This window comes from Pezoporus flaviventris, unplaced genomic scaffold (genome assembly GCF_033815535.1).
Source record: "Pezoporus flaviventris isolate CSIRO_AGI_PZ_B2104156 unplaced genomic scaffold, CSIRO_AGI_Pfla_v1 ptg000015l, whole genome shotgun sequence".
Taxonomy (NCBI): Eukaryota; Metazoa; Chordata; class Aves; order Psittaciformes; family Psittacidae; genus Pezoporus; species Pezoporus flaviventris.
In genome coordinates, this window is record NW_026892563.1 from 40,477,358 (window position 1) to 40,491,835 (window position 14,478).

Consider the following 14,478-nt stretch of genomic DNA (forward strand, 5'->3'; position numbering starts at 1 on the left):
CCTGCCTTTTACCTCGGTGGTCTTTGGCTTGGCCATTGCTGCTGAAATTTGTCCTGATTTATTTGTCTCCATCTTGAACTGCAGTGAATTGATGCATAAATAACTACACCTATCATTTGATCATTATCAATAGAGGCAATGAATGACTGCTTCACCTTTTCATCATTTATCACTTTACTATGTTTTTGTTTAAATTGGGTGCAGATTTTAACTGTTGTGCAAAGCAGCGTAGTTGGTGTTGAGTTATGACACCACTGCATTAGTGCTGGGTAGGAAAAAATGATTTATGTAAGTACTGAACATCTCCTGACCTTCTTAAGACCCAAAGTTGCATGTCCATCCAGTGCAGGCTTTCTTACTTCAAGCCTAGCAGTTGCAGTTCAGATATATTGTATGCTTTAGGAAAGATTCCCATCTAAAATAACAATCTGTGTTGCAAAAATAACCTCAACTTTCAGAGGCTTTGTAGAAAAAATAATTTCTTTATTAATTTTGTCCACCCACATTCTGTCCCAGAGTGCTGCAGTTTCTATTTGTAGTAATTAATGGGCAGTATCTTTTCCACCTGCAGATCAGAGCCCTCTCTGAAATGGCTGTTCCTGAAATGGGTAGCTTTTAGATGTAACCCTCTCGCGTTCTCTCTTTGACTTAAATTGTTTGAGCTCTTAAAGTCTCACTCAAAGTAATGCATTTTTATGACCTTATAATGTCTGTGGCTTCTTTCTGAATCTCTGGTGTTTTGAATCATCACTCCTGAATTTTAGCTATCAGGAGTGAGTGCACTATTTCAGTAGCTGTTGCATGATCCCAAATAGGAATGATTTCTTTTTTTCCCCTGTTTTTCTTCTTGTTTGGTTTGGTTTGGGGTGGGTTTTTTTTGCATTTCTGGTTGGTTAGTTGGGTTATAATTTCTGGCTGATGTTCCCCTGCTTATACATCTAAGGATTGCTTTAGATCTCAGTAGCAGTGTTGTGCTTAGACACTTAATGTCCATGCCAGGTTGTTTTGCAAGCCAGAGTTGATGACTCCACTCTTCAGTTGGCTTTACTTGGTTTGACTATATGGCCTGTCACCTTAGGTCCTGAATCCTTCTGCTTAATTTGTGCCTGGGTTAAGAAGGAAGGCCAGCTGCTTCTTTACTGATCTTCACCCTGTGCATAACTCTAAATCTTGTATGTGAGAGCTTCATAACCTGTTCCTGGCAGTGTTCAAGACCAGGTTGGATGGGGCTTGGAGCAACCTGCTCTAGTGGAAGGTGTCCTTGCCTGTGGCAGGGGTTGGAACTGGGTGAGCTTTAAGGTCCCTTGCAGCCCAAACTGTTCTGTGATTCATAGCGATTCTTTCACGTTTGTTGGTACAAGCAGTAAGCATGAGACCAAAAGCTAATGCCAGTGGGGCCTTGTACTGTATTTTATTAGGCCATAGTTGTCTTGAGACTTATGGACTAGAGTATTATATAAGTTGATGAATAAGCATGTATACATGTTTTCTCATTAATTTAGGATGTGATAGCAAGTCAGAAACCCTACAGAAGTCACAGTGCTTTTGCATCAGTACTTTTTGCCTCTTTTTGACATGAACCTGTAACAGTCCAACCTCTTTAAGAATCCAGTATCTATAAACCACCTTACTCTGTTGTTCATTAGCAAAGTAGCTGGTATAGTAATTAATCTGAAATTGTCATCAAACTTTCAGGGTCATGTGGATCATTCTGTCTGCCTTTGTTCTCCGAGTGTTCTGATTCCTTTCAGAAATCAGTATCACTTCCCAGGCATTTCAGCTAGCTCTTCGAAAATCCTTGGATACAAACTGTGAGATTCTTCTGATCTGAAATAACATCTGATGGATACTCTTTTATTTTGAGGTATTCAGTTTCGGTCAAGAAGTCAGCTGACATTTCCTGTCTAAAACAAGTGTATATGTGTGTGTGTGTATTTAATGAATGCTGCTCTGGGTGAAGATTGGCACACTCACAGGGTTTTGTTCAATGTTTGCTTCAAATTGCTTCTGAAATGTCATGGTCTCCTTTTGCTTGGGGTAAATGTAAAACCAAGCCACACTGTATTTTTTGTTAGACTCCTTTCTTAGATTCCCTGAGGTTTTCTGATTTGATCCTTGAATATTCATTTCCATGCTGAACTGTCTCCCATTAGGTAACACACACGCAGTTCACTGATGAAGAAAGGAAGTTGTCTAGTGAAACTGCTCATACGTATCACTTTCAGACTTTCTCCCCTGTAGGGGCTCCTAATTATTAGCTTTTTGTGAAATTAACCTTTTAGAAGTGTAGTAGGCCAAAATACTCGGGAAGGCGTCATCTAGCGCTGTGACTTCTGCTGACAGCGTGCCTTAAGCACATTGCTCATGTTGAAGACTCTCAGAGCAGCTGATAACCTCCTCCTTCCTTCACATGCCATGAACAGATACCTAAGAAGCCAGGTGTTTTATTTCATAGCCTAATCAGATGGTTGGCACCAGATCCCAGCAGATAACTTTTCTTGTGCTTTCTATTAAGAGATTTGTTTCACAAAGTATTTGGATCTTTTGACCTTCTTAATTGTCAATGACTGAAAAAAGCCAGTGCAGTTCTGATAGACTCCCGTCCCCGTCTGGTCACTTGTTTCTCTATAGATAGTTGCATCAGCTGCTGGTTGTGATCTGTTCAAATTGGCAGGGGCTAGATCCAGCAATGTAAGGTTTCCATGGAAATGACTTGTTGATTGCATTGAGCATTGAGCAAATTAACGTGAAAGAGTGTGGAGAAGCCTCGGACTCGGGAAAGGGAGAAGTGCTCCATGTTAACTTAATACTGAGCCACATCTTAATAAGGAGGAGACACTGATAATGAGATCAGTGAAGCTACTTGAATTGGGTGGAGACCTCAGACATTGTAGAGAGTGTGTTGTAGGTTTAGAAGTTCAAAGCAACCTAAGTAGCATCTAATGGAGGACCCGTGTGCATGCCAGTGAAGAATGTAGCAATTGGAGGAGGGAAGTGGGAGTAGATGGGTAAAGCCAATGGAAAGAGGAAAATGAATTTGTAGATGGCGCAGAGGACAGATTGCATGTGAAGTAGGAAGAAATCAGCTGTAAACATCCTAATAATTCATTGTTTCTTCAGCTTCAATACATACAGAGGAGGAGGAAGAGGGTGTGTATGTACTTAAAAGAAAAAGCAAGTCATAGACCTCTGACTGTATGTGCATTGATGTGCAGTTGTACCGCTTGGTCAGAAGCTAAACAGTTGAAGGGATGTAGGGCAGACATAATCTTGGACTTTTTCCAGGCCTATTCAATAGAAGGCGTGGGGTGCATTCTGATCAATAGCAAAGGACGTCTTTCATGGTCTCTGAGGGCTGAAGAGAATTTTATTTCCTGACAGCTAGTTTAGGCACTGGCAAAAAGTATGTGTGCAGTGCACTTGTCAAATGGTCAGCTTTGAGCTAGCGTAGGAATCTGCAGCCAGTGGGATATTGAGGAGACAAAATGCTTGTCCAGAAGCAGAATCCTTTGTCTCACCTGGGTAAACACCTACCAGCATTTTTTTCTCAGCTTTGTGCCTCTTTTTGCCAAACCATACAAATATTTCATTAAAATAATACTGCTCCATATTAATTTTGGTTTAATTGCTGAATTGTATAAATAAAAAGACCATTTAATATGTTCAGTTTCTTTCTGAGTGTACAACGTTGCATTAGACTCAGCTTGAAAGGGTAAGTGGCCATTGGCATTAGGTAAAATGATGACATGAGCCATTCTGAAGTTATGCCAAGGCACTGGAAAATAGTTAGAACTTGTGCTGATGCTCTAATAAATAAACTGTAGTCTTGCAAGTGGAGTATGTGCTTTCTTCCCACAAACTGATGAGTATTCTCTGCTTTCAAACCACTGACGTTACCTAATGCTCATGATTTGTCCCATACACTCATCATGTGCTAAAGGTGGAAAGTGAGCTAGAAAGATCAGAGCATTTGGGAATTTAAATGTCTGGATTTTGGTTTCAGTTGCACATCAGACTTCTACAATAACCTTGTCATCAAAACCCATCCTTCAGTAGCACACCATGAATGTTAAACATCAACATCGTGTGGGGAAATGCTTGAAGGGTTCGCATGAAATGTACCAAGCGTCCTACAGAGTGATAGCTATTTATTTTTACTTGTGTTACTGTCCTGAATGTTACAGAAGCGGTTTGCCTAGATGATGTTGTAGAGGCATGTGAATCTGGTTTTTGTTACGGTAAAGCTAGGTCATATTACCCCAGAAAGCAGCAGCTTCTGGACAAATACTAGTGACCTTCTGATGTGAGCTGTGCCATAAAGAGCTGTTTAGTATTTTGGTGATTGGTCTTTCCTTCCTTCCTTGGTTTTTCAATTTAATGTTCTAGTTCTATTGTAGACTTACAGTTGTGTGTTGAGGGTATTGTGTGTTTTACAGTGTCTGCGTATCCACTGGGGACACTACGTGTGACGGTCTGAAGCAGTGAAAGGGATGAGACATTAACTGCCTAGGCTTCTCATTAAGACTTGCTCTGTGGTATACTGCTATTGGTGCAGTTCCTGATGAAGAGTCCCTCTCCAGCAAACTGGTAGGCCCCCTTCAGACACTGGAAGGCTGCTATGAGGTCTCCACACAACTTCTCTTCTCCAGGCTGAACAGCCTCAACTTTCTCAGCCTGTATGACATGGCCTGAAATTCAGGGTTTGCTAAAGGAATTGCAGCTCTGAAGACTGTCCTTAGAGCAGATCCCTTGAGACCAAGTACTTCAAATCTCAACCAGTATTGCCAGGGACATTTTTTTCATCTCGAAAATGTCAAGTCTTGATGTTAATGGGAAAGCGGGGACCAAACCTCACTAACGGTAGTGGTGATACTCTGGCCTTGTGAGCACTTGAGTGAAGTCTCTAGATTTTGAATGTTTGCTGTAGAACAGCAGGGAGTTTTTTTCCCTTGCAGCTGTATTGGATTCTGTAACTTGAGCCGTCGTAACTGAAGGGCAATAAATGACTAATGTTTGCCTGCAAAATGTCTGTAACTTTGGTCCTGTTTCAGACAAAATCAGACCTTGAACAAGGGGAAGCACAGTTGGTGATAGCAGTAGTGCTAAGAGTAGGTGACAGTGTCTGTCTTTTGATGGGAAAGTGCTCTTGCGGTCGGCAGTAGACTGCTGAAACCCACAGCCACTGCATCTGCACCAAAGCACATTCACCTGTGCAGCATCCACCATGATACTGCATCCTGAGTGCATGTCACTGCATTCTGGTTCATGTTGAGATGAAAGCTAGGTGCGTGCCATCATCATCCTTCTTCCCCTTCATCTCCCCACCCCAGCACATGCCTTCTTTTGCAAAGAAGGAGAGCAGAGCAAGACTGCGCCTTGTGATGTAGCCTAGATTTCACTTCAGGTCCACACAGCAAGCTTTGACACAGGTTTTGTTTCCTAATGCAGGCAAGCTGAAGCTTTACGTGTGTGTGGGTTTGTAATAAACTTTGTCAGGGCTTGGATTTTGTTGACAGATATATGCCTGTAGAGGGCTATACTGACAGGCTGATTTCTTCAGTTACAGGAAAATGCAGGGAAATGCTTCATTTTGGTAATACAGACAACACTGTGTTTAATACCACTTATGTTAATCAGATGTAGAAACAAGTACTTGTTCATCTTGTTTGTGTGTGTATTTTGATTATTTGTGTATCTCTTGCTTCCCAGGAGACAAAGATGGCAGCAAAGTGACTACAGTAGTGGCAACTCCTGGACAAGGTCCGGACCGACCACAAGAAGTTAGCTACACAGACACCAAGGTTATCGGAAATGGATCTTTTGGTGTTGTGTATCAAGCCAAACTCTGTGATTCAGGAGAGCTTGTGGCCATTAAGAAAGTCCTGCAGGATAAAAGATTTAAGGTGAGCCTAGCATAAGTTCATAATGTTTTTATGAATGTTATCTCATTTTCTATGTCTTTCATGGCAGTGTTTTTAATTTTACTTTTTAATTTATTTTCATGGAGCTCATGAATGCAGGTAAAAAATTCAAGAACTAAAGATTAATTAGGTGGTTTATGATAAAGGGATATAGTTTAACTTGAAAATCAGTGAGTCACTGTTGTTCCAATTATGTGGAGTAGTGCAAAACAGGAAGTTAAACATCCTGATTTGATGTGCTGTTTCCAGGTCGTACACTAGATTTTTCATACAGCAAGCGACAGAAACAAGAGAAAGGCTTGTCTTATGCTTACTTCTTTCTAGCATAGACTCTTCTCCAGTCATTAGTGATTAAGCTGCTGGAAGAAACAGAAGCCTTTAGACTCTGTTCTTGATTGTCGCACATACAGGTGGAAGACTGTATTTGAGTAGATCGGGAAGTCCTCAGGCTAAGCAAGAGGATAGCAAATACTGAGCTCAGGGCAGCTTGGGTTGAAGGCAGATTACTTCCCTTCGTTACCTCATTTATAAATGTGATCTGTTGTGGTGGTTTTATAGATCTGACTTCTTCCTTCTGAAAAAGTAGCCCTCCAAATAAATACATTTTTATCTAGTTGTGTTTAAACCAAATAAAAGTCAAGGACCATCAGCAGCCTCACCGCTGCTGTTAGTCTTGTGCTTGGTACTTGGTGTGCTTGACTGCTTCCCTTGTAGTCAGGTGGCCTGCAGATAAACTTGGGCAAGCAGTGAATGATACCAAAAGTACTGTTTTTAGTGTCTGAAATCAGTGGTGTGGGTTTTCGGATCTGAAGGCCACAGCCTTCACGACTATAAAAGTATAAAGATAATTAATAGAGAAAGTGCCACAGATAATCTTCTTGGCATGGTCTTGATATTAAAACTTCCCAGCTTAGAAATAAGAAGTTGAAACATATTTAAGAAAATCAGTGATTTGAAACTCCTTTTTTGCAATTTGATACTGAGGTTTAGAAATCCTGAAGACTGTTAGATTACATTTTATAATCTCCTCAGTTCTCTCCTTTTTTCTCTTAAGACTTCACAGCTAGCTTTTACTGCTTATGTTTTAAATTCACGTCCTGTTTTTGGAGCAAAACCATTCTTTTGAAGTGTTCTAAAGGAACTGGTTTATGCCTTTTCCTGAGTCTTGAAATTAGTGCTGTCATCACCATAGGCATACCACAGATGCATTAGATGAAGAATGAAAGAGGAAAGAGATGTTAAAATGAATCTAATCATACAGCATTATTTAACTTCTAATTGAGAAAGGTGTGTAAAGTTCTTACATTGTTCTTGCATCTGAGTTATTTCTGGACTGTATTATGTGTGGAAGGCAATTAGTACCGGGGAAACATGCTATGTGATGTAAGAGTGGGTTATTTTAGAAGAATGGAAGAGGCAATGGCATAATAGAAGCTTTAAAATTAGCCATGCTTTAAAGACCATTTTGATCTCTTCTCATTGTGCCGTTTTAGGGGGGAGGCAAGGACATTTCCTTTAGCATGTCATGCTTGGTTGATGTTGGCTAGTGCTTTGGACCAAAATCTTTGATATCTAGTCTCATGAATGAGGTGTGTAGGGTATCAAAATGAAAACATGGTTGAACATTTTAGTTTCTGCCCATCAGATACTAATAGTTTGTGACATCTCGTTTTTTATTGTTTTGTTTTCCCCCAGTAAATCTGTATTGGGCATCTACAACACAGTGTAGGGCTTTGGTTTTGTGGCAGTAGTTGATTCAGAGGCATTTGGTTATGCCTTTATTTTGGAGGGTGATTTCAAAAACCATGGTATCTTGGAATATTACCCCTCTTTTTGTTTAAGGAAAAATACTAAACTAAAAAGCTAAGTAGGATGTTTCAAGTTTGGACTCTGAACTAGTTGCCTGTGTAGGATGATATAAGCTGAAAATATCCAGTAACTGGATGGAGGCTTTTATAGCCCTAAACTAGGTGGAATTAATGGCGAGTGCACATGTAGATTAAAGACAGATAGCATGAATTTAATACTTTTAAATATAACTATACTTTTTCTAAATTCCTAATTTGCACAGATGTGTAGAACTACCCAAGTTACGCGTTTCGGTTTTATGGTCTTATCCCAAACTTGTATCCCAACCGTGCAACATCCTCTACCTTTGCTCTCAGCTCCCTAGTTTTTGACATCATTCATCAGTTTAGTCCTGCCTTTCTTTTCACATTCTGATCTGGAAGTGTATGTTCTGTTGGCAGGAAGTGTAAATTCCTCCAGCCTGGATGAAAGTCTCTGCCTGGATAGGTTTGGAAGAGACGTGTCTTACATCAGGAATAGCATACAATTACTTCAGGGTATGCTACTCATTGGTTGTAAATGCTGGACCAGATACCATGCCAGTTAAAGAGGGAACTCTGAATGTCTCTTGGCTGTACATTTTGATTGCAGCATAGGAGCAGACCAGTTCTTCTTCTCACAGAGCTGAGCTGTGGTATACAACTCAGCTGGGTTGTTGTCACCCCAGCATGGCTGTGTAAGTCTGGATCCAAGTCCTGGTGGGTAAAGTTCCTTCAGAAATCTGCCACTTAACTTCTCAAAATGTACATCCCTGCTTTGGCAATGATGAGGAATACCCTCGTGTAGACAGCCCAGGATGGCGGATAGCTTGTTTGATTTAAATCAAGGTAATCAGCCTTTGAGGTGAGAGAGGGAGTACTGTAAAAATACCTGTCCTCACTGTGCTCCCAGTGATGGGGAAGCAGGAAGAGAAAAGTAATGCATGGATCATCAACAGAACATTCAACTGTATGCTTCAAGCTGGTGCCTGCTTATCTCTATATCCTGACGGATTTATCTTAGCACATACAGTATAATTCCTTTGCGATTTAGGTCTTAAAAATAATAAAATTATAAAAAAGAAGCTTTTAAAAAAGCCAGCAGGTAGCCTTGAAACTGCAAGAGCATGATTCAGAGGCTACAGGAGGGCCCAAGAGAGTGTAACTTACAGGCTCCTTCTGCATTTTGTGAATGTGAATGAGTTTATTGTAAACATCTGGAAAATGCATGACAGTTGCCAGTTTTTAGATCTCTGACAGGAAGTTGAGATACTTTAATCCAGGTTTAAAACTAGCTGGAAAGCTGGAATTGCCAGAGGAAGGTTGTCTTTGTTTTCTTTTTCCATTACTATGCCAGGTTTCTCGGCACTGAAGTGGAAGCAGCATTGGACTGTGTCAGAATGAAGTGACTGTGTATCTTTGCTGAAGAGTTGAATACTACCATTTTTCTGATGGTAAAGATAGTCTGCAATGCTCCTAAGTCTTTCTACTACTTTGTTGCAGTTCAGTGGCTTTTCAGCTTGGCAGTGCAGTTCCTGCATGCCTGATTTTAAACGGGGTCTCTGAAGTATTCTGGGGTTTAAGCGAGTATTGTCTAGAGTTCAGTGTAACCTTAGAGCAGTAGTGTTGGAGCACTAGGGATAGAGACAAATGGCTGAAGGGAGTAAATAACTTCTTTTTATAGACTTCTTAATTTTGGTCTGTGGTTCCCCTGCTTCCATTAAACTAGATCTCTGTATTAAGTGTGAAGAGTTTAAATAATGTGGTTTTGGAAACTTACGTGATACGTAAGTGTGTAGCTCACAAACTACATGCTGTTTATTGTTCATCCATCAGACCATTGAATTTTTCTCCAGTCACTATGGAACATTGTACTTTCTTTGGGCTTTTATTTTCTGTTCTGGTTTTGGTTCTTTTTTTTTTTTTTTTTTCCCAGTTAAAAGTTTAACAAGGGTAAAAGAGAGCTGTTTCTCTTTGAAAAAAAGGTATAAGAGAGCTCTTCACAAGCTTTTGGGCCAAAATCTCTCAAATGGCAAAATTCCCTAAAGGCTCTGTCCAGCTTTCACAGATTTTTACCATTTCTGCATCCCACAGATGCGTACGAATAGGTCCTCATAAAAAGCATTGATAAAGATAGGTGCAGTTAAATTATTGATTTATAAGATTTCAGTTATTTTCATCCACCTGTCTGTCAGCCTAATTGTGATGCTTGAAGAGAAAACACTGGTAGCGTAGATTTTCTTCTACTGCTTCTGTTGCATGTTCTTTGGGATATTCTTCAGAGTAAGAGTCAGTCGTGTTGCTGTCTAATTCTGGAAGAAGAAGTAATAAGCAAGCAGATATGTTAGCATAAGTAGGAAAGTCTTAGTCTAGTTTTTGTTATTTCTGTCATTCTTAAGAAATCCCATTGCAACGAATGTGTGAATTGCTAGAAAAATGTCTTGGCTCACTGGGAATAAGGACTTAAATCCTTCGTATCTGAATTGCAGTACTTGATGTTTCTGCTTTAGCACTAGAGTAGAAATGAAGAACAGAGTTCATCTAAATGATGAAGAGAGTTCTTCATAATCGTGCATCTTTTCAGACAACCTAGAGCGGGCATTAACATTTCTTGTTAATGGCTCACATAGACCCGAAGTGTGCAGCAAGGGAAAGCCAAATTCTGTTACAACAACAATTCATGCTGTCCAGTGTGTCAGATCATTCAGCGATGCAACTGTTTGTGCCTGTGGCTTAGTTGCCAGAATTATTTAAATAGGCAGAGCTTCTGGAGTGAGAGGATGTCAAACTAGGGCCCTGATGGTCATAAACGTGATAAAGCTGAGGCCACCAAATAATAGGCAGTGCTCTTTCCTGTTTTTAGCTATGGGAGGAATTTATGCTGTGACCAATTGTATGATTTTTATTTTTTTTTTAATATATGAAATCTCAGTGTTAATCTGAGCCTTAAAGCCTGAAAACCCAAGAGGATGGAAAAACAAGTCTCTGTTGAGGTTCTGGTTTCTCTCTGTCTGCTGAGTACGTGTACTTTTATGAACTGTTTGAAATGCTTCTGAAAGAGGAATAGCTTTCCCTTTCCTATGGTTTCTGCCTCAAATATATGAAGCTGCTAAGTACAAAAATACACTTTTTCAAAGTAATCTATATCCATTGTTTTGTTAATTACAGCAACTTGGATTGTAGCAGGTCTCATGAAAAATAGAAGTCCACAAGAAGGAATTCTCATTGAAAAATGAGTAGGTGATTAGGTTCTTCCATTAATTTCTGAATTCAAGAGACTTTTCTGTTTAAAGGAGTCAACCATTTAAAACCAATGCATTTTTAATGGGTTGTGTGTCTGCTTTTGGTGGAATGTGCCATTCTGTAAACATGCACGTGCAAAAAGCGTGAACCTTGACTAACAAGATCTGTATCTTCTGCTCTCAGAATCTCAGCAGTTAACAGACCACTGAGAGTCCGACTTCAAATCATGTTTAATTAGTTCCACTCTTGGCTGACCTTGGCTTATTTCTTGGCTCTTGGTTATCCTTGGCCATTGAAGATACAGCAGGTATTAACATTGTATTGAAAGAAGGCTGCATTTTCAGAGGGCTTCAGTCTGCTAAGGTCACCATTGGTGTAGCTGATCTGCTTTGAGGAGGGATATACCTTGTAACCTGATGGAAATAAGAGGGGTGTTTTTTAATCTCTAAGATTGGACTGTAGTCAGTCATGTCTGTAGACTGACAAACAGGAGTTTGACACCCAGCCTCTTCATACATGTTGGGGAACCTGGTTGGAAGACTTTAAGGGGAAAAAGTATTGCTGTCTCTTCAGTGTAGGTTTGGTCTCCCTTCACCATGTTCAGACAGGGTGCAAGAAGCATTTTGCCTTTTAATGTTTTAGCAAGTCAATCTTCCAGTCTCCTGTTCCTGTGTATTGTAGCTTTGCCCATGAGGATGTTAAATGTATAGCTTAAGAGAAGCTGTAGTTATTGCTGAAAACTGAGATACCACATAGAAATTGTGACCTCCTTTGTGTGTGCCTGAGTTGTAGACTCTTTCAGTCACAGAGTATGTGAGTGAAATACTTTACCCATTATCACTGAGGTTTAGAACGAACACCATCTTCATCTCAAGTCGGTGTTTAAGTCTTGAATACAATGTAGAGCTTGGACCTGTGCTCCAGTGTATTCATAATCATCTTTCTTTGTGACCTGGCCATCTGCACAGATTTTCACTGAACTAAGAACTGCACTTTCTTTGTTAATTTAACCTGTGTGTTTGTTAGCTGAGCACCCTCATATCTCCAGCTGAGGATCGCTGAATATTCAAACACTTATCTGTAAGACCTTCTCTCAAAAGAAGGTTCGGTTTTATTTACCCTGTCCTTATTTTTTTACCCTATCTCAGTTGAGTTGGAAGCACCCATGGGATAAAAAGTCACAAAGGAAAGACATAGTGATGAGAAATAATATTTAAGATCTTTCTTTTAAGTCTTTGAAGAGTTGCACACCTTCTTTGAAGATCTGAGGAATAGTGAATCACTGTTCATAAGACCATTATGGAGGTGGTACTCTTAAAAGGATGCCTGAATTATATTGTTAAACGGTTAGAAAGCACCCAGAACAACAGATCTGTCTTCTGACGGGCAGTTGGCCTGGGGGAAGACGAGGAAGTCCTCCTCATCTGCAGACGTGGCTGCGTTTGTGTGTAGAAATGTGTTCCGTATGTTGTCATGTGGAAACCCACATCTTAGTAGGGGAATACCTGTCATAAGAATGTGTCTCTTGAAAAGGGAGGAATAAAAAGAGCCCTTGAGGGCTTTTTTTTTTGTGCTGCCCCATGGATGCTGGCATGAGGAGTTTGTGTGGATACATGCTACAGTTCAAGTTTAGATTTTGAGCTGTTCTATTTCTACAAGTTCTTCTGAACTAGGGCCAAAGCTAGGATTTTAAAACAAGATAGCTGTTTGTGGTCAGTTTTCTATTTGCATCCACTTCTAGTGTATAACTTGAGACTGTGAATTTACTGACCAACAGAAAGAACCTTAAGGTGTATTAAATTTATAAAAAGCCTTTTGATCCACTGGTCCACATAATTCATATAGCTGCTCTGTTAATGCTTTGGTTTATTTCCTGTTGTCTTTCACATCTGCTGAAGGAAGTGAGTTCATATGTCTGATGTTCATGAAATACATATTTATGTGTATTCCATGAAATACATGTTCTATATATATGTTCCTAAATTAAGCTGGAGAATGCTTTGAGTTAGAGAGGTTAAAAAAAGAGTAACATTGTAGGGATGCTGTTCTGAAATAACGATATTCAGAGTGAAGATTACAGTTCAAAAGAATTCCAGACCTATTCAGGTACGGAAATGCGTACTTTAAAGCACATAAATAGCTGTCACTCGGACACATACCATCAGTATACTGTAGCTGCGTGAGTATAGTTGAAGCTGCTGCAGAATTCCTTCCTGATCCTAGTCAAATTAAGTTCCATTTTTAAACACACTTTCCTTTGACTTTTAAGCTTTGCTGCTTATGTGCCTGAGAAGGACCTGCATAGAAAAGCAGTAATCCTGTGTGCAATCAGGATAACCTCTTTACCGTTCACATTTGTGAATCAAGGTTTTACTTTCTCGTCACACCTTCTGCTTAGAGGGACCCTCCTTTATGGCACATACGAGTCTGTGTACCTGAGGGGAAGGCTGACCTTAACAGTCTTCATTTTTGGGGCGTCATGCTGGTGGTCAAAGACAGTTGTGAAAAGCATGGACATGGTGCTTTATGGAAAAAAGATCTGTGATAGCCTTTCTGGAGCATTGCCATGAAGACTAAACACACACTGCTGTGTGAGCTCATACATCAGTACTAAGCTAGGTTTATTTTTTCATCTTGCAGTTCTAGCTAGGATGAACATGCATCTAATGCCCCTGAGAGCGAGCCTTGGGTACTAAAGGGGATGTTGGGTGGAAATGATGTCCCAGTGGGAACCTTCTACACCTGTCTCTCTCAGCTAGGGAGAAAAGTGTTGTGTAGGGTATAAACAGAGCATTACCTGATACTTGTTTAGATGAAAATGGTGCTTTTGAGAGCACTTGGATGCTTGGTGCATGCAGTTACTTTAAGGCTTTTTGTTGTACCATTGTGTATTCCCTTTTAGAAGTCCCACAGCAGGAGATTGTCTGGCTACAGAAGATTTAGCATAAACACTCTTTATATCCAGCAACATTATGTACCTGTGGCTCCAGCTTGCTTACTTCATTCTTACTTGGTTGAATTATCTTTGGTGCAGTGTGCATATCTGGGAGCGTGATTGGATTCTATTGTCAAATAATTCAGCTTCAGTCTTTTGCTGTTAAACACAGATCTTTGTTCTCAAAGTACTGAAACTGTCCTTTTGAAGTCAGTATTTGGGTTTTTTGCAAATACTCTGCTGTGGTAACTATGCATTTGAGGGGAAAGAATGGTTAAATGATGAAGTGCAAGGCATAGGAAGGACAGAAGAGATCCACCTGCTGCTTGACAGAGGCTTCCTAAAACAAAGAGAGGGGACAGATCTTGTTGTTCCAGTGTCAGGAAGACATTGTTCTGTGCCGTTCAGGACTGGCTTGTAGTCAGCCCTTTGTTTAAAACCTAGTCCATGAGTTGCTTTTCTTATTCCTGGTTACTTCTTGAAGAGAATAACTCAAATTCATTAAATGAAATGAGGGTGGTTTAAGGAAATGTGGAAATGGGAATAATTCTGG

At 40.1% G+C, this 14,478-nt stretch overlaps 1 protein-coding gene across 2 annotated transcripts in view; it reads left to right on the forward strand.

Annotated features, from left to right (window-relative positions):
* GSK3B (glycogen synthase kinase 3 beta) overlaps window positions 1-14,478 on the forward strand; it is a 145,259-nt gene that overhangs the window by 48,667 nt on the left and 82,114 nt on the right. For both annotated transcript variants that reach the window (XM_061454263.1, XM_061454264.1), the window contains exon 2: window positions 5,710-5,903. In XM_061454263.1, the coding sequence (XP_061310247.1) occupies window positions 5,710-5,903 (194 nt within the window). The remainder of the gene's footprint in view (window positions 1-5,709; window positions 5,904-14,478) is intronic.